General features: G+C 35.1%; 1 protein-coding gene across 5 annotated transcripts in view; it reads left to right on the forward strand.

Annotated features, from left to right (window-relative positions):
- Positions 1-20,496, forward strand: part of UBR1 (ubiquitin protein ligase E3 component n-recognin 1) — a 73,754-nt gene that overhangs the window by 48,030 nt on the left and 5,228 nt on the right. For 3 of the 5 annotated variants that reach the window (XM_080345069.1, XM_080345066.1, XM_080345067.1), the window contains 14 exons: positions 291-478; positions 1,617-1,822; positions 5,307-5,400; positions 7,806-7,958; positions 8,399-8,496; positions 9,209-9,302; positions 10,607-10,755; positions 12,270-12,325; positions 12,641-12,737; positions 13,653-13,720; positions 14,570-14,726; positions 15,599-15,686; positions 17,273-17,406; positions 18,777-18,885. In XM_080345069.1, coding sequence (XP_080201195.1) covers positions 291-478; positions 1,617-1,822; positions 5,307-5,400; positions 7,806-7,958; positions 8,399-8,496; positions 9,209-9,302; positions 10,607-10,755; positions 12,270-12,325; positions 12,641-12,737; positions 13,653-13,720; positions 14,570-14,726; positions 15,599-15,686; positions 17,273-17,406; positions 18,777-18,885 — 1,691 coding nt within the window. The remainder of the gene's footprint in view (positions 1-290; positions 479-1,616; positions 1,823-5,306; positions 5,401-7,805; positions 7,959-8,398; positions 8,497-9,208; positions 9,303-10,606; positions 10,756-12,269; positions 12,326-12,640; positions 12,738-13,652; positions 13,721-14,569; positions 14,727-15,598; positions 15,687-17,272; positions 17,407-18,776; positions 18,886-20,496) is intronic. The other 2 variants (XM_080345068.1, XM_080345070.1) reach the window with 1 other exon arrangement.

The following is a 20,496-nucleotide window of genomic DNA, read 5'->3' on the forward strand; positions in this document are numbered from 1 at the left end:
AATTAAAATGGATCAGGTGTTATTGAACATGTCTTTGGGCAAAGGATTGTACTAGTGAGCTTTTGTGGACCCCTCAAAATCTTATGACTAGGTTAACGAACCTCGTCAATGTTTAAGATTTTAGTTTTACATTTTTCAGACAGCAGTTAACTTTTTTTTATCATTAAAGTGTTGTCAGTTAAGAAATTTTGTGTCACTGGTTAGAATATGCATAGTTGGGTCAAGATTCTTGTCATTTTTTTTTAATGTTCTTTGTTGCCTGTGATTTCTTTATTCTTTTTTATTATAAGACACAGAGCACTCAAGATAAAGAGAAAGCTGAACGGAAGAGAAAGGCCGAAGCAGCCAGATTGCACCGTCAGAAGATAATGGCGCAGATGTCTGCACTGCAGAGGAATTTCATTGAAACCCATAAGCTCCTGTATGAAAACACACTGGAGGCACAGGGGAAAGAAGATGCTGTTATGGAGGAAGAAAGGTAAGAAAAATCAGACATCCAGAGTTCTGGTGGGAAGAGTTAATTACCTGCTACATAAGTTCATTCTGCTACATTAAAATTTTGAGAGTATGTTCAAGGGAGAGATTGTGGCATCCTAGTCAGCAAACGCATCTCCATTTACTTAAAGTCACAACCTGTTACAGAATTATATGTAAATGGGCATGTATGTGCTGATGTAAGAACAGTAGACTCAACTTTGTAAATGGCATAAGATAAACGACAACAAAATTATTTCTTCAAATGGTGCATATGTACATTGCTTAACATTTGAAAAAATGGCATTAGAAAGCTGTTCAGTTTACAACACTGGAATTTTGGAGATGACTGTCTACCTTATATGAAAGTATTTAGTTAGGAAAGAATCTGAAAGCCAATATGCCTTGAGGTTAAGTGTAATGAAGAAAATCTGCTTCTTGTAGCTCAAGTAGCTGCTATTTCTGTTCCTTAGTTTTCAAAATCTAATTTCCTACTGAAGATGTGTGGTTTATATTGGTTATAATTTTGTTGGTATGGATTGCTCCTATTCTTGAGGTGCTTCAACAATGTAGTATACCTAATAAAACTCATGATTTTGGTCTAATTCGTGCTGCACAAAACTAGTTGAGAAAATAGAGATATCTGCTAGATACAAATCACTTCTATGTGCTTTGATCTTTAATAAATCGTGTTCTATGAATCATTGTTGAACTCTGGGATAAGGAATATTTTAAAAAAATATATGGCAGCTTATTGTGTCGCAAAACATTGAATTAAGGTAGTAGTATCCATTGTCAGTATGTTTTTTCCAGGAATGAGAAACCATTTTAACATTTCTGTTACATTAAAATATATTTCATCCAATCTACATTGAATACAGCTTCCTGAACTTCCTATCGTCTGAGTCCATTTATTGTGTTATTCTATGTTAGCTGGCTTCCACTTCCTAGTTTTAAAGAATCCTGCCTTTTAGTGAGGGCTGAGGTGTTTCTTCATTGTTTGGTCATAATTTGGATTTTTTAAAGCAGTTTGGTATAAAACAAGAAGTGTTACCAGCATATGACATTTTTAGATGCCTAGAAGAATAAGTTTTGTAGCAAAAGCCATCTGATTATTTTATATCTGTGTCATGCTCTTACAGCATATCTTCAGCAATTGATTACTCCAAAATTGCTTTGGGTCCCAAACGAGGTCCATCTGTTGCTGAGAAAGAAGTTCTGACCTGTATTCTTTGTCAGGAGGAGCAGGAAGTAAAATTGGAAAGTGCTGCCATGGTATTATCTGCCTGTGTCCAGAAATCAACGGCCTTAACTCAGAACAGGAGCAGAATTCTTGAACACTCAGGGGGTATGTGATCTTTCTTCTTTTAGACTACAAGCAGTTCTGTATCTAGAGCTCATATCCTTTTAACCTAATTAATCTCTGTATTCAGTCAGATTGCTAAATGGCTTACACTTAATAAAAATAAAGTGAGAATTTTAAAATAGTTCTAAAATCCATGCTTTAAAACTTAAATGAGAAACGTACAAAGATTGTTATTTGTCCCTGGGAAGTCAGAAAGTGCTTTAATTATTCTCACAAGAAGATTTTATAAAACTTAGAGATTTGGTAGGAGTGGTCACTTTGGAAAAAAGCCGAGAATATTAACAGTTGCTTTTTATGTAAGTACAGCAGCAAACTTGCTCAATATGGGGGAAATATATGAACATTATCAGAGGCCAAGACAGCAGCTGGAGGATAGTTTTGCTTTGTTTTGGTTTTGTTTCAATGTCCAGGAAGTAATAAAAAAAGCAACCTAAAAAAGTAGAGAAGTGTAAGCAAGGATCATATGAATAGAGGATTTAATGAATGAAAAAAAATGAATACAAGACAATAATACAAACACAAGAGTTAGAGTTGCATAATAGCATATTGGTAGCAGGAAATACAAGACTAACTAGAATTTCTTTTTAAGTAATAGTTAGTTAAACATGAGAAAGATTTTGGTCAGTTACTTAAGGGAAAGAAAATAATTAGAAGGGAAAGGGAAAAACTTACATACTCACTGATTTTTTTTCTTCTCTTTTTGAGAAAGAAAATTATTAATAATTCATTATCAGATACTTGATGGCTGTTAATTTTAACAAGAGAAAAATGAAGTCCAGAATAAGAAAAGTTGAAACAATATCTAGGTAACTGCAGTGTATCACCTTGGCATTCATTAAAGTAATGCTGAAAATACTCTCAGAACCATTGTCTCCAGTATAATCTTTAGTTATTTTTAAAAGGTGTGGAACATACTTGAGATCTCAGAAGGCTAAGACAGGCAAACAAGTATTTGTCTAAAAAAAACAAACCAAACCAAACAACAAACTAAAAAAACCAGAAGTGAAATGAGAAAGTCCGAAAAATTTCAGTATTCCATCCAGCCTGGTTGCCTAGAAGTATGTTGGATGATAATAAGACAATATAAAAAATAGGCTATAAAGCAGTAAGAAATGTCAAAAGTGGATTTGTGAAGAAAGGACGTCAGTAAGCCACCCTAATTCTTTGAGCAGGATAACTGGTTTTATGGATAAGGAGAAAGTAAGCTAATTTATTTTCATGTCTATTAGACTTTTTGGCTCTGTCCTCCTTGATCCACAGCATAGGCAAATGTTTAGGTGGAATCACCCCAAGGTGGATATGCATCTCATCATAAAACTAGTAGTTTGATTCAAGTATGCTATAATATTAAATAACAATTAAAAGTTAAAAGTGATATTTTTTCCCTGTAAATTGAATTATATTTATTTTAACACAGATAAAAATTTACATAGCTGTTATCTGATAAATATTTATTAACTAACATGCATTCTCTATGTATCTGCCCATATAACCTTATAAAGCTGAGTCAATAATTTTTTCAAATCCTGCTTATTCAGGCTAATTAATATATAAGGAATAAGGATGTAGTATTGAAAGATAATAAAATTGGATGTCTGTAAGTGCACTCAAGAGGTTTTCTAGTTTGTTGCCTTTTCACGGCAAGGATGTTACAACTTGCAGTTTAAATTCCCGCTGATGTTTGAAAATGTTCTTTTTTTCTATATTATAACAGGGTGGTGTTGATTCGTGGTCAGCTCGTAAAGCAAAATGAACCCCATGTCCTTCTTTTTTTAATGACACTACTGTCTAGCAAATAGCTTTAAATTTTGTTTTTCTGCAGTTCATTATTCCTGCTTTAGTTTAGAGATAAACTCTTGAATGTTATCAAATAGAATTCTAAAGCAAAGGGGAGCTCAGCATTGTTTCCTATTTCTCCAGGTTATTACCCTATTCTCTGTCACACTTACAAATCTTTACCAAATTGTTTCACTTAAAAAGATGTTTTATGTTTCCTCCTCTGGGTCATTAACAAATGCTGAATAGTCCTAGACCCGGGACAGGCTCCTACAGAATCTCATTTGATCCATTTTTCTTTTAAACCAGGGGTGTCAAATTGATTTCCCCTGGGGACCACATCAGCCTCGCGGTTGCCTTCAAAGGACCGAATATAATTTTAGGACTGTTTAGTTTTAGGACTGTCTAAATGTAACTACTGCTACAGTCCTAAAATTACACCCCTGTGTTAAACAGTGAACTACTGATAATGGCAATTTTGAGAACGAGCTGTATAGAAATTTTATCTTGGCCATATACTAATTGCATTTTTTTTTTTTAATTCTCTTCTGTGGTACTCTGAAGTACAAATGAAATCCCGTGCTTTGTAGTCAGATATACTTGTAAGCTTTCTGCAGTGACATGTTGGGCTATTGAAATAATTAAAAACAGAAGGAAATCAAGATCCTTTTCCTAAAGCCACTTCTGGATATTATTTATAGACTTACTCTCTGCTGCATTGTCCTCTACAGCTCATCAGTGAGAAGTAGACCTGTCATGGCTTTTTTCTTTGAAGATCTAAAGAAGTGGAAAAATGCTTGTTCCCACAGCAGAAGTGCAGATATTGGCAAATTAGTGTTTTACCCAAGTTCACTTTCTTAATTCAGTCTCCATTTGATTTAGAGCAGCTTTAGCTGCTGTCAGATAGTCAGATAGAATTATATTTGCAGTGCGATTTGGGTGCTAGGGTTTTTTGTTGGCTGGGGGGAGGGGTGTCCTCCTTTTTTTTTTTACCCCCCTCTCAAATTCAGATGTATCTGTTCAAAATCATGAACAGTCTACTAGCAGAGGTTTGGAGGACTGCTGTTGTTCAGTGTTATTTAGATACCCTTAAGGAGAAAATGGAATCTCACTTTGAGTGCATATGCAACACAAAGACACCATTACATTCTCATAATGTTTTTGCTGTTAGGAATTATGCAAGATTAGTGAAAGAGAGACTCGACTACATTATTCAGCAATACTGTTTCTGTCAGTGGTTGGAAAATACATAGGATTAGTTGGAGAAATGTGTAATTTTTCTTGTCCTTAGCTGTTTCATCTTCTTTCATTTAAAAATACAATAATTAGCACAATAAAAACTTCAGTGATAATAAAACCAACCTCAGAGCTATTCCAGTCCTGAGGAACCCTTTTCTTCTTTTTTTCCATATTTAAGGAAGTTACTGTTGCTTTTAGATTTTGTTGTATCTTTCTTCGTAATTAGTATAAAACCATCACTAGTGTAAGTGGGCTCTGTCTTGTGATTACCTAGTTGGAGTATTGGTCTGGAAAAGCCAGTCAAATGGGATTTTAATGTGATTGTACAAACTGTGGAAAAAAAAAATATGAAGGCTTGTGTTCTCTATATACTGTTGTTTGTTTCTCTTCATACAGATGGAAAGTTATGTTATTGCTCTTTCAGTAATTTCTTTCTGCCTTATCTTTCTAGATACACTAGATCCTCTCTTCATGCATCCTGACTTACCTTGTGGGACCCACACAGGCAGCTGTGGGCACGTGATGCACGCAGCCTGTTGGCAGAAGTAAGGATGTCTTTGCAGCCTTTTAATGTGGTTTTTGCTGTGATTTTGTTTTTGTTTTTTGATTCATCTGTTTCAAAAACATCAAAGTGCACACTGAAAACACAGTACAGTAAGTGGATATTTAGTTAAGGAGCCAAATCTATACTCGTCTAAGAATGAAATATGACATGAGGAGTTTTGACTTGATGAAGAAAACCATCATCAAAAGTTTTTAGTGCCTTCTATGACTCAGAGCAGAATCTCTAAGGAGTTCCTATTTATGTAAATAAAACCAATGGGGTAAGATTGAACAAGAATAAGAAACCTATCTACTAGGGCTTGTTTTGGCAATTCAGTGAGAACCAGTAGGAATCTTCCAGGTGAGTGTTCTGTGGCAACAGTACTTTGACTCTGAAATCTGTCACCAGGTCAGTACTTAAAGGATGAAGCTGACTTATTCCAGTGACTCTTTAGATGAGAATCTGGCATTTAGAACAGAATATGAATGGTTACATCTACTAATGTTTCATCCCCAGTCCCCACATCTCCCCTGTCAGTGAACAAACTCCCAATGAAAAGTAAGAGGGAAGAACTGAAACAGGTGCTTAAAAACTTCACTACATTTCTTTTGTTTGGGGGAGAGCCCACAACTTAGACAAAGTACGTTGGTTTAGAATGCAGCCTGAAATATTAAAAGACCAGGCTACTTAGCTTGCAAAATATAGGGATCCTGGTTGCAGCTACATTTGCAGGATGACAGAGAGCAAAGTTCTCCGCATTTGACTCCACATAGGTCTGGCAAATCTGAACAAGATAAATACTGTGAAACAGTAGTAGAAATAATTCCACCGAAGTATTACCAACAGATAAAAAGAACTGGGTCATGAAATTGCAAGCTACTTTATATTGTTGTGCAATATAAAAATCTGTTGAGGTTTGTTGTTTGTACTTGTGCCATTTAACTTAAAAAAATCTGACTAAACTCCTAGTGCTTCATTTTTCTATATGTATATATATATTTTTACAATAAAACATCAATAAAAAAATAACTAGCTGCACACCCTTAAAATGATACAAAAGTATGTTCCTTGAGTATAATACATCCATTCTTGGCAGATCCATCTACATCTATGTAGATCTAAGTAGTGCAACATTGAAGCTCAGTTCCCTTGCTCTTTTTAAGAAAAGATGCCTTGCTGTGTGGGTAAATGGGATTAAAATGGACAACAGGCTATTCTCATGCGGGATGGCACAGAAGGTTTGAGTATAGTCTTATTTATGACATAACAGACATTCTAACTTACTAATATTCCTCCAAACGACGTCTGCTTTTTCTTTCTAGAGTATCTGTGCAGCCTAAAAGTACTGCAAAATACTCTACAAAACAGTACAAATTCAAATGAATGGGATATTTGTATTTATTGTAGTTGCCATGTATGAGGAAGAAGAGTTGCTTGCAAAACCATGTTTTTTTGATTGTGGGAAAATAAATGTATGGTTTTTGTTGATTGTAACAGAATACTTTCCTAAGTGTTCTGTAATCATTAGAACTTCTGCAGATGCCCTCCCCCTTCTCTTATTACATAAATGGGATTTGATTTTTTCCTTTAAGATACATGAGTTAAAGCAAAAAGATATTTAGTTATGACGTTAGTGTGGAAGGTAGATAGTTTCATACTTGTCTTTAAGATCCTACATAGCCAGTCCAAACATTAGTACTGAATTTAGTTGCTTGTATCCAGGCAAGAAGATTTGAATGTTGGATCTTTTTGTTCCTAATAATACCACTGAGACATTAATAAAATCTCAAGGCTTACTGCATCCACTGAAGGGGCAGAATTATTATGAAACCCACAAAAAGACCATGGTTATTTCTCAGTTTCCTTCTGAGATTAAAATAGCTCAAGTGTGATATTGTAATATAAATTATCATCTCTTCCTGTTAAAAGAAGGCTACAGTTTAATTGTCTAGTCCCGAGGCTCAATCATTGCCATGAGTGCCTGATAATTCATTCATGAATTGTTACTGGTAGTTTTTTCTAAAAATAAATGAAGTTATGTACCATCCCTCTTTTAAACTTATAGTAATAACTTGTATATGAGAGATATTAAATAGAATCTTTCATTGTTTTGAAGATTTTTTGAGAGAAGCGTAGAAAGTGTAAGCACTGCTTGTCTGTAAAAATGTTAATGAAATTGAAAAGGATCTCAAAAGTTGCTGCCGTTTTTGCCTGAGTTCTTGTATGTGCTCAAACGTTTTATTTTACCTTCGTGTCCGAGCATGTGAAAGAGTTATAAATCAAAGGAAACTGTTTGTTGGCTTGGATAGGTACTTGCTAGATAACACTTTCGATTAACTGAGCATTTGTTTTCATGTCACATTTGAGCCATTCCATTTTCTAGTAATTTTCTTTCCCATGTTGTAGGTACTTTGAAGCCATGCAGCTGAACTTCAGACAACGTCTGCATGTTGAACAGATATTTGACTTGGAGAATGGAGAGTATCTTTGTCCACTTTGCAAATCTCTCTGTAATACTGTGATTCCTATTGTTCCATTGCAGGCTCAAAAAATAAACAGGTGAATTAACAGATTTCATAGCCTTTAATTTAAAATAATAATAATAATTAAAAAGTAAAAATTACTTCAGGGGAGGCTGACTTTTCAAATTTTTGAAAGGAAAACTTGGACTGACCTTCCCTATCTGTATAAAAGAGTGCCATATCTCCTTATTGATTGTTCAGCCAAATATTCTGCTTTTGGTAATATATATGTATTTTTTTTTTTAAAAAGCATTTTTGGATGTGTTGTTTTCAGAGCTTATGTCAAATGAGAAGGTACCTAGATCTGGTATTGAGCCTAACACTTCATTTTGTACTGTTTGCTCAAAATTTACAAAGCCAGCCGAACTGTGCAAATACTGAGTTACTGTGTTTGGATCTAAATGTGTCCTCTGTTTTTAAAAATAATGTGATTCTTTGAGTGTTAAAGTAAAACCTGCTTTCTGTTTCTGTTCCCAGTGAGGATGCAGAGGCAGTAGCTCAGATTCTTTCCCTGGCTAGGTGGCTGGAGATTATTATAGCCAGAATATCAGGCTACAGTGTGAAAAATGCTAAAGGTTTGTTATCTTAATTTTGAAGCTATTCTGTGGGGTATCTAACATGACAGTACATGTTTTAACTAATACCAACAGAAAATTGCAAATAAATAATACATTTTGCTGTCAATCAAGACAGTATCAAATGAAGATGGGGATAAAGTCATGGCCCTGTCTGAGCTGATATCTTGATTTCAAAGTACCCTCACTGATTTTCTGTTAAATCATAGAATCATAGAATATCCTGAGTTGGAAGGGACTCTTAAGGATCATTGAGTCCAACTCCTGTCCCTGCATATGACAGCTCATCTTCCTTGTAGAAGAAAACTATGTATGCTTGGAGAGGATAGTTTAAATGACAGAGTTAATTAAACTTCTAACTGTGTTGTAGTAAAAAAGAGAAAAATTAAATTAAAAGGGCTGAAATAAAAACACATATGAGTGTTTAGAAAGTAGAAGGTACAGAGAATCAACATATTCCTTGCACTCTTATAATGCAGGAAAGGTCTTTTTCCTCACCAGCAAAGCACTACTTTTAATCCTCATATTTCTGGGAATAGAAGAAAGTGTTACTTAAGGAGGAGGGTTAGAAGACAGTCTGGCTGGTGAGGTCGTATACAATTATTTTCAAACCAGTTTAAAGTAAAAAGAAGTCTCGCTTGTGTTACACTGCTGTAAAAACTTTAACAGCTTCTTTGTTTTTTAATGTGGATCTCATTTCTTTTTCTGAAAGGAGAGAAACAAAATCTTCCAGCTTTCACCAGCAAGGGAATGGGGAACTCTGCTTTGGAATTCAATTCCATCCTTAGTTTTGGAGTTCAGTCCTCGTAAGTGTTACTGGAAGTGCTCTTTATATTATGTTAAATTGCCCTAAAATAACCTAGGTGTGCTTTGTATTGTAGGAAAGGCATATGACTTGTTTGGTCCAGATATGGGCTTACTTATACTTTGTCTTAAGCATTCACTGAATATCAGACCTATACAGAGGTACATGGACATCTTGGTCAAATCCAGTCTGATAGTTGTTATGTTCTTGGTATAGAACTAGGGGTCTAGAATCCACAATTCTTGTGATTTTGGTCCCTTCCTGTGCCTCTAGGCAAGTTGTGTAATGTCTGTCTGCCTTCATTTTTCCTCCTATAGGGCTCTTTCAGGGATAAATTTCACTGGGGTTTGGATGGAATAATGTAATACAGATCATTCAAAGGAATAGGGCTGTGTTGTCTGCTTCTATTCCAGTGGCAAAAGCTCTCTTCCACTGAAATTGGATGAATAAATGATAGATGCTTTTCAAGTGTGCTCACCTGTCTTCTTTTTAGATCACACTACAAGTACTCTATTTCTGACTGAAATCATAGTTATGCAAAGTACTTACATATATATCTATATCTGCTATTTGTAAAAAGGTCATCAGAAACTTGAATCAAATTATTTCTTGATAACTCATCCCCATGGGAGAGATAAAGTTTGCACTTAAACAATGTGGTGTTTAAATACAAGCCTGGCTAAACCCCAAACTTCATCCTAGAACTGTTTTGGCTGTAGAGATTTGGAAAATTAATGTAAATGTTTTATATTTCTCTTACAAAGTTCTGAACGTATGCCCTTCCCTAGGCACTTTTCTGCTTATTACTGCATTTACATGAACTAACCCAATGTCAGTTGAAAGGAGCTTAAATGCTAAAAATGTGGTTTAAAACACATTTGAAGTTTCTTTCTTCCCATCTTTTCTTTCTTGCTTTCCCATCTTCCCATTTTTAGTGCTTTATGAGAGAGCTATATTTTCAGCTCCAGCATATACAAGTACACTTGCTTACTCAACCTTTGTTTTTATTCATTGTATTTTCCTTTGATGTAGATGTTTGCATTTTTTTAAATGCAAATTATAATATAGTATACAGAAATAAACTGCTTCCAGCCTGGCAGCTCTTAATCTCTCCATTTTTAGAGCCTGCTATATCAAGGTACTGGAAACTAGACATTTTTTTCTCCTCTGTACAGACAAAGGGCCTTTGTATTCAATAATTCTTTCATAAATAACTTAGACTTTGTTAGCGATTGGTTTATTGACTGGTAAGTAATAAGGACTATTAATAATTCAGACTGAAATTATCTTGGCTTTCTTTTGCAGAGCCAAATACTCAAACAGTATCAAGGAGATGCTTATTCTGTTTGCCACCACCATTTATAGAGTTGGGCTAAAAGTTGCTCCAAATGAAGCTGATTACCGGATTCCTATGATGACCTGGAGCACGTGTGCTTTTACTGTCCAGTGTATAGGTAAAACGTAATTTGGGTTTATTCTTTCTCATTATTTGAAAATCTTACAATTGTTTGATTGTATCGTTTTATACAATCTGATTGTAGAAATGAAAATAATAATAATAATAGTTCTACTTAGATAAGAACAATATGTAATAGTATAATAATGTATTAATATAATATGTGTAATTACATATATAACAATAGAATGAGTATGTATAATCCAATATAAATAACAGTATGTTTTTGATAGGCGGTAGTTTAGAAAATAAGGTATGGCATGCAAACATTGAGGTTAATCTGAGAGAGCAGGGAGTGATCAGGTTCCACGTTGCTAATTGTAACAGAATCACAGAATCACAGAATGTTAGGGATTGGAATGGACCTCGAAAGATCATCTAGTTCAGGCTGCCAAAGGTCATTGACCTGCAGGCATCTCTTGCACAGCTAAATATCTAAAAGCTATGAAATAGTACTCCCTCTCTTGTTAATTATTTTGTCTCTATTCTCAAAGAATTATCAAAGTAATCATAGAAGAAATATGGTCCTTTGTGTGCTGAAATTGTTAGGCAGATACCTTGTAGAAAAACAAAAAAAACCATTTAACGGGGATATAGTGAGGCTGCCTAGGTAAGGAACCTCAACTGCCTCTATTAGTAGAGTCCCCAGAGGAGATTCAAAGCATCATTGACCCAAGGGATCCGAATTGCTTTTATTGCCTGAAGCCAGACACTTAAAAATGCAAATCTGATTTTTCCCATGTTTCCTCAGCAACTCTATATGTTCTATGTTAAACTGATGTATGAAAGTGCTAAGGTAAACCACTCATTTTTTGTTAGATGTGGTTAAAAAAAATGGCAAACAACAACAAGAAAAAACGACAAAAACAACCAAAAAACCCTCCATGATCTTGAATTGTACTGATTCATCTCTGAAAGGCACTAAAGCACACCAAAAAAACCATTTTAATTGATAGCTTTTTATTCAATTGATTTATTTTGGTTTCTTATTTTTATTGGCTTATTTTCTCTTTATTATGCCTTCAGAACCAATGCACTCAGGGAAGAAAGCTGAATTGTACTCCAACTTAGGAGTTTTGTTTTCAAGATATTTTTATTGAACTACAGTCAAATGCAGTAGTGCAAAGCTGAGGTTAAGGTGACTGTACAGCATCCCTGCAAACATACCTTGATGTTTTTGAACACTGTATAGGGGTAACTGAAAATACACCTAAATCTGTAGAATGTCACGTCATCATTCATGTGAAACGATGTTCCTTTAACCCTAGTTAGCAAGACCTGAAAACCAAATGTTTTTAAAAAGCTTGTTGCAGCCATTTATCTGGGAAACATTCAGTACCTTTTAAGCTAGATTTTTTCAAGAGAATTCTCTTATTGGAGTAAAGTTGATCTTTAAAAAAAGTACATATAACTAAGAATAAATTAATGTTGGACTAAGCATATTCTAACATAATAAATGTGTTAGTTACTGTAAAACAGAACAACTTTTTTTTTCTTTGTTTAATTTTTAAGAAAACCTCTTGGAAACAGAGGGCAAGCCTTTATTTGGATCTCTACAAAACAGACAGGTATGGGCAAGTAAAGCATACAACACATTTTAAACAAAACAAAAAATATATATAATACACACCCATGTATAAAAAAAAACTTACTGTTGAACATCAAGATCATTTTCTGCTGAGAGGTAGCTCTCAAAATATTTAGATTGACAACACAAAGAGCATTTTGTAAGAACAATGTTTCTACTTATACATAGAAGTTCTTATTAAATTCACTTACTAATATGTTTTCTGTTTGTAGAAGTAGAATTTTTGGTTTTTTACAGCTTTTTTCACTGTTGTATTTCATTTTTTCTTGTCCAACCATTTTCTCTTGTGCTCTAGCACAGTGGTCTTAAAGCATTAGTGCAGTTTGCAGCTGCTCAGAGAACAACATCACCACAGGTCCTGATTCAGAAACATCTGATTCGTCTTCTAGGAGGTATGGTGTTCCTTTCCTTTACTGCACTCCAGGCTGGAGAAGTTTCTGTTGCAAAATGGCACACACAGTAATAAAGCCTAGAAGCAAATGTTAGACTACTGACAACAGTGCTAACTTCTGTTTATCTTATGTTGCCTTAAATCGTGGAGTATCGCTCAAAATTAGGTAATCAATAATTCTGCTAACCCAGCCCAGTATCACTGGAGTCTCCAAAAAATCCTCTAGCCTAGATTACTTAGGCTTGGGGATGCTCAGATATCGAATATTTACAGATTATTAGCAATCTATTTCTGGTAATGTTCAAAATTACTCAAATTCAGAGTGTTAAACAGGTGGATAAAGCCACAAAGCAGGTATTTTGCTCTCTTAATTGTGAGACACTATGTTGTTAGTACTTTTAAAAGGCTGCTTGCAGTCTGCTTTAAGATATTTTGGTCTCAGCTAGTTTGAGACACGTAGCTATCCTCCATCTTTCTTACTGATCAGGTTAGCAGGATGGCCTTTGTGAATCCTGTTCTTTGACTTGCTTTCTGTTCAATAGGGTTCTTAGGTGTGGTATGGGCTTTTGCATTGGGCTGGGTTGTGAGGCATTTGGTGTTGCAGAGCCTAAGGACATTTGTGGACTTCACCCTTGTGCTTTATTAGAGCTGGAGAAATAAATCAAAGTTTTTTATCTCAGAATTTTGAAGATAGTCTTTAAAATTGTGGCCTGATTGGGCATGTGGCAATAGCTAAACAGATGCACAATCAGTAAAATACGTGATAAACAGCTAATGAAATAGTTACTTAGACTTGGACTTTTTGTGATGAACGCACAGAAATGATAGAGGGTCTAAAATCAGATTCTCATATTGCAGTTCAATTCAAAAGTAGAAAATACATATCAAATGCATAATGGACATCTTTCTTTTGTAGTTCTTCTACCAAATTTTAAAGTGGAGGACACTCCATCCCTCTTAGAAGTAGATATGTTCCACATTTTGGTAAGCAGGTCATTTTATTCTTCATATTAATACTTCTGGTTTTTGAGCATGGATTTTTTTTTTGTACTTTACCCTGTAGACAGTCCCAAATTATCTGTTCGCTTGCATGGGTCAAATAATTATGCATGAGCACAGGCAAATGATTACTTATGGCTACTATGGTTTGCTTTTAGTTAAGCTGGTTTTCTAGCTTTCAAGTCTTTACTGTCTCACTCTTTCACGCTTGCAATCTCAATCAGCTTTTTACCACCTCTCTTGCTATCAAACCTCAAAAAAACCCTGAGAAATGCACCCACTGAGCTTATTTTCCTCACTTTTCCTTTGTCTGAAGTCACGTCTTACCTTCCGATTCCTTCATGTTCACTTTGCCTTCTTCACTCTTTTAGCCTATTCTTTCTGCTCTTAATACAAATCTGTATCATCAATTCTTCTAGTGTTAAAACAAACAAACAAAACCCCAAACCCACCAAAATAAAATGTGTTTTACACTGGTTGCCTTTCTAACACTTGTTCTCTTTTCTGACTTTTTTCAGTATGCTTTGTCTTATGTCAAAGACCAGAAAATAGGCTTTCTAGGAACTGAACAAGCTTTCTTTGTGTATCTAGAAACTGGCAATTACAATGGAACTGTATCTGAGTTTCCTACATGCTAGAGGGACACAAATGTTTAATAGTTTTAATGAGTTTTTGCTGGACGATGTGCATTAAAACTAGCAAGATAAATGAACCTGTGTAAATTGACTACAGAAATGAAATTTAAATGTATAGTGAGAATATGATTTATTTTACCTACGTAGTTATTACCAAATTTCTGTCACTTTAATATTTACTCCTTCCCTTTCAATGTAGGTGGGAGTTGTGTTATCATTTCCATCTTTATACTGGGAGGATGCTGTAGACTTGCAACCTTCATCAATAAGTTCAGCCTATAACCACCTCTACCTCTTCCATCTGACGACACTGGCACACATAACACAAATCGTCGTCTCTTCAGCAACAGGTAGAGGTGTATTTGGGTTGGATTATTCTGGCATTTTTACACAATTTCTTAAAAATCATGGCTGGACACCACTAGGGTCTTCCAGGTATAAACTTCCTCATAATAAATGACGCTTAGTGGTAGGTAGTAATAACTGCTTTCTAGTAAAAAATAAATAGCACTACATCATTTTAAGAGGATTTTATTAGCACACTTCTGTGTGCTAAGCCTAAGAAAACGCAATAGTTATTAGTATATCAGTACTTGGATCAAGTCAGTTATTCGAGAGTAGGAACTTTCCCCTTCTCCTTGTAGGAGAAGCAAAGCTCTGCCCAGCAGCAGCATTCTCAGCTGTACAGTGACAGTATGGATTTGGGAAACAAACATTCATTTATCCTACTAAATACCCAGAGCTGAAATATGGAATCCTGTAAACTGATAGGAGAGAATTAAACTTTTATTTCATACTACTATTAAAACTGTCAGTAACATACAGATTTCCTAGCTACTATTTTCCTTTTTCTTCAGCATGATAGGAATTTAAAAACAAAGAAACAAAAAAATCACCACAAACAAACACCCCTCCTCCCCCCAAATCAATACTTCCCGTGGCTTAATCAATGTAGGATAATAACTTCACAAGTTCAAGGGCAGGAAGGAAGGAAGGAAGCACTTTTTATGTGAGGATGAGCAATGAAGAAGTAATCCTGGTTCTTCTTTAGAGCATGCAGTTTTAGGGAAACATTTGTTAGGTTAAAAACAACAAATAAAATCAAATGAAATAAAGTGGAAATATTCGTAACTCAGTTTAAAAAATAGAGCTCAGTATATGTAAAAAACCCGACAAGTGTGTCATAAATGAAGTGCGTTTACAGTGGAATTCATCTTTTTGTGTGCAGAATCCCCTACTGCTCAATCGTATGAAAACAGTGAGGAGGCACACTCTGCGCAGGCTTTCTGTAGAGAGGTTTGCCAGTACACCAGTGGGTAAGTAGCAGCTCAGTTACAGCACTGCATTTTCCTACAGAGCTGGCAGTCCACAGGGATTGACCTGAATAACACAGGAAACAGAAGAAAAATTATCCATTTTGTATGGGGAGTTTGCACAATGCCTTGTGCTTTCTTCCCATAATCCTGAACGCTGAAAAAGAGGAGGCTGGTGAAAGGAGCACTTTTAGTTAAAATAGCTATCTTTTGTAGATAGCAGAGTAAATTCTTAGTCAAAGGATGACAAAATACCTATATCTATTCTGGAGAGATACACAACCACTAACTATAATAGCTATTTTTTCTTTACTTTGATTGGGGGTTTTTTTAGGTCTCCATTACAGATGGAAGCTAGAAAGCAGCAATTGGTTCTGCTATAAAAGGGGGAAACATTTAAAGCCATATACAGTTGCTTATTTGAGCATTAATGCCTGTCTTTTCAGACTTTTTGATAGGTAAAGCTACAGGCTCTTTAGTACTTCTATATCCATGTGTGAAGCAAGCTAGAAAGTGAGAATGTACCCTTTACAAATCCTACTGTGATTTGTCTTCACCAAGGCGAGTTGCAAAGCCATGTTTCTTCAGGACTGACAACGCTACCCACTTGTCTAAAAGTTTTAAGTTGAAATTTCTAAATATTTAAAATTTGGTGTTTAAATGATAGGAGTAATTTTTCTGAGGCATGAGCTTAGAATCATAGTTGCTGTGCATTTTGGAAGATCAGCTCTCTGTACTGAGATGCCTAAGTACAGAATTAAATGCCAAAGTTCAGGCAACTCAGCTCTGAAAATTTTAGTGTTTTAACTTCTGGGTATGCGTTGGCTTCTAACTCTGTCCTATTGGCGCTTAAGCAGCACAATCTGCATAATAATTTTGCAGTGGTCTACAATGTTATAATACAGTTGCACAGGTTATTCCACAGCAAATCCTGGCCAGCATTTGTGTGAATGTCCTGTTCACATGTGACATTAACTGAATTTAAAATTTTTAGAAAGTAGTAACACTGTCAAAAATGGATTTGGCATAGCTTTATTGAAACAATGAGTATCACTGTTGTGACTTCCATAATGAATATGAGGTATTCATTTTTTAATTCTGTTGGTTTTGTTGTTGCTGAAGAATATTTATGTTTGGCATTTTTAAAAATTTTTGAATTCCATTCAAAATACCAACTAAATTAAAAACTGTCACTATTTCAAAAAAGTGCTGGCTTTTGATAATTAAAAAACCAGTGTAAGAATCGGTTGCTCTATGTGCCGTGCTGTACTGTACAGTTTAAATCAGTGTATCTGGAGTTGCCTAGAGATAGACAGCTATTTATTTGCTATACATTTTTTATAATTCTGAAAAATACAAGTTGAGATACTTTGAAGGCTTAATGTAAGTCTTCTGTGTAAACTAAGTACTCATTGCTTAGGCAAAGGGAAAGTCAGAAGTTAGGTCCTGGTGGCCATTCCATAGAATTCAGGGTATATCAGTGTTGTTCCTCCACAGTTGCTATTCTGCCAATGCTAGCTAAAATCTGAAAATCTGAGAAGGTTTTGCACTGTGAACTACTGCAGCTATTTCTCATTTGTGTATTACAGTTGCTTTAGTCAGGATATTCCAGGCTGGCTTGTGTGGGATTGTGTAAAAAAAGGCATCATGCCTTACCTTCGTTGTGCTGCTTTATTTTTTCATTATATGCTGGGAGTTTCTCCACCTGAGGATCTACTACAAGGTAAATATGAGAAAGCAAATGTATCTATATACTGACTTTTTTACTGTTTTCTTGCAAGAATGGAGTTTTTCAGTGTTCACAATAATTTAATGATAGTTGATACATTAAAGTAAGACTTGGAAAGAAAAGGAAATACTATTTTGTATAGGATGGGGCAGGCATGACTAGTTGGGTTGTCTGGGCCTTCTTTGGGTAGATAAGAGTTAATTCTGAGTATGTGCAAATATGTGAATTATCAATGATGTATTGGTAGTAAGTGCTTGTGGATACAAAGATTCTGTGATTTAAGGATAATTCTAAGATCTGAGATTACATCACCTGAAAAATAGCCCAGAGTATATTTTTTTTAAAAACCCCCAAAAAAACAACAACCAAAAAGATCCCACAAAACTTTTTTGTGCATTTGCTAGTGTTGACAAATGCTAAAAACATAGGGATACAGGAAAACAAAGCCTAGGAGAAGTAAAGCACATTATAAAACATTTAAAAAAAGATAAAATTTATTTTAAAAATAAAATAAATATAAAATTAAAAAATTAAAATTAAATGAAAATTTAAAAATAAAAATTTTAAAAAAATTTAAAACCCAACATCCTCTTACTTAGGGATTCTAAGACATTACAAATACTAAAGCCAAAATAAATACTTTGTTTTCTGTCAAAGTGCAGTGAAACACAGAATCATCAACTATTTGGAAAGGAGGATCAAAATTGCTATGAAAACCAAGATAAAATATAGCATCTTAAATTAATTTATATAAACTGTGAGCTGAATTTGAATTTGATTAAGGTATAAAAGTCAAAAATCTCAGCACTTCAGATATGCCGTTGTCCACACCATTAGATTGGAACTTTGACCACGTAGGAAGGAGTGTTCCTGCAGTGCCACTTTTGCAGCTGAGCCAGTAAAGGGCCACCCAGCAAACTATTAACGTAGCCCAACTTTATGTAATGTGTTAGCAGTGACCTGATCGTAGCAAAATTCATTATAATTGTGGGCCAAATGTATAGCGAAAAGCTAAAATGTGCCAAGTACAGAAATCTGCTGCACTAACATGTGTTAGATATTATGCAATGCAATGAAATTTAAGCAAGGAATTATGTTTTTTACAGTGACTTATGCATGACTTAAATTAACAAATTTGGCATTTGTTTTTCAACCTAAAGTAGATGCTCAGACAATGCAGATTATTGTAGCTTTGGCAATTCAGTGGAGTTACATCCAGTTGTCCTAGCTAAGGAGCTATGCTCAAGCGGTAAGATGCATATCGTTCAATGGAAGAGGGATCAGGAGAATTCTAGTTTGGAGTGAGTTACTCAGCAGTGCTCAAACACCTTAACAGCTGCTCATGTTTTCTTTTTCTTTCGCAGTTTCTGAAGAAGGGCAATTCAAGGCACTTTGTAGTTACCTGTCTCTCCCTACCAATTTGTTCCTGCTCTTCCAGGAGTATAGGGACACAGTAAATCCACTGCTTCAAAGGTACTAACTGGGAATGGACAGCCCATGTTTTTCTGTTGTGGTGGCCCTATAAGAATTCTGGATCAAATTTGTTAATAAAGGATTTAGTTCAAATTCATACTTGAGTTTTAAACATTTGTTTGTGCACAGTTATACTGAATCTCTTAAAGCACTTCAAAAACATAAAACATTCTATATCTTGTAGTAATCCAAACAGAAATCAATTATAGTTGAAGAGATTAGTGCTTGCAGAGCTGCATGGAATCATTCATACAGATAGAAGTTATAAACCTTTGCTTGCATGGTATGTCACTTGCTGTTCATTGGCCTGTTTTTAATCTGTCTACAGCAAAAGTACTGATTACACAAGCTACAAAATGAGAATACAGAAAATTATGTAGCTGGCAGGCTGAGGCTGTGTACTATTTCCTCTCTGGATTTCCGAATTAGCCTGATGAATGTAGAAACCATTTGAGTTTTATGTACATTTCAATCTAGCAGTAAAGAAATAATTGGTAATTTTTTTCCATTAAAAATACAAGTTAAAATAAACACCCGCTCCCTGCAACTCAGATTACTCCTGCTATATTTGTTGGAGAATGTCTCCATATATTCGATGCAACCCTTTAAGGACATGGTTGCTTTATGATTCCTGGCTCTTGGCAGAGTTCTCTGGTGCACATTAGCCTTTTCTGGTTTGTGTTTAGGTTTTTGGGTTTTTTTTGTTTGAGGGTGGGGGGTGTTTGTTTGTGGTTTTACTTCTGGTATATTTTGTTGTCTAGATTCCTTCAATTTAGGTGACATTTTGAGCTATCATTACCAACTTACAGTCCATATAGCTCTGAAATAATTCCTTACATATAATTTTACAATAATTAATTGAATTTGCATAATATATAATTACTTATAATAATAGCATTGTTACAGGTAAATTATTACATGTTCCTACATGTTTGATTGAAGATATCCCAGTGCTTATAAGAGAACACAGAGGAGAGATGCTTGTGAACATTAGAAAACGATCACTAGAGGCAGGGCTAACAAATCCATAATAGGCCTCCCAGTCAAAACCAGAGATTTCAAGTGGTGGGCTATGTATTTAATGTACTAGTAACAGTTGTCAAATCACCATGCAAGTTCCCATGTGTTTTCAAAGGAATCTTATTTCAGAAGATTAATTTTGATATTTTTAACAAGTGTTCTAGATGAAGCATACCAGATCCACCATCTGCTACGGTTCTCTTTCCCTCCTCCTCTTAGTAGAAATAACTTAAAGGATATCTTAAACATACCAATTCCTCTGTTTAGTAACTTGACAATATCTACCATTGTTTTGGTAGACATGTTTCACAGAATCACAGAATGTTAGGGATTGGAAGGGACCTCAGAAGATCATCTAGTCCAATCCCCCTGCCAGAGCAGGAACACCTAGATGAGGTTACACAGGAATGTGTCCAGGCAGTTTTGAATGTCTCCAGAAAATGAAACTCCACAACCTCCCTGGGCAGCCTGTTCCAGTGTTCTGTCACCCTCACTGTGAAGAAGTTTCTTCTCATATTTAAGTGGAACCTCCTGTGTTCCAGTTTGTACCCATTGTCCCTTGTCCTGTCATTGGTTCTCACCCAGAAGAGC

The sequence above is a fragment of the Nesoenas mayeri genome (genome assembly GCF_963082525.1).
Source record: "Nesoenas mayeri genome assembly, chromosome: 5".
Lineage (NCBI taxonomy): Eukaryota > Metazoa > Chordata > Aves > Columbiformes > Columbidae > Nesoenas > Nesoenas mayeri.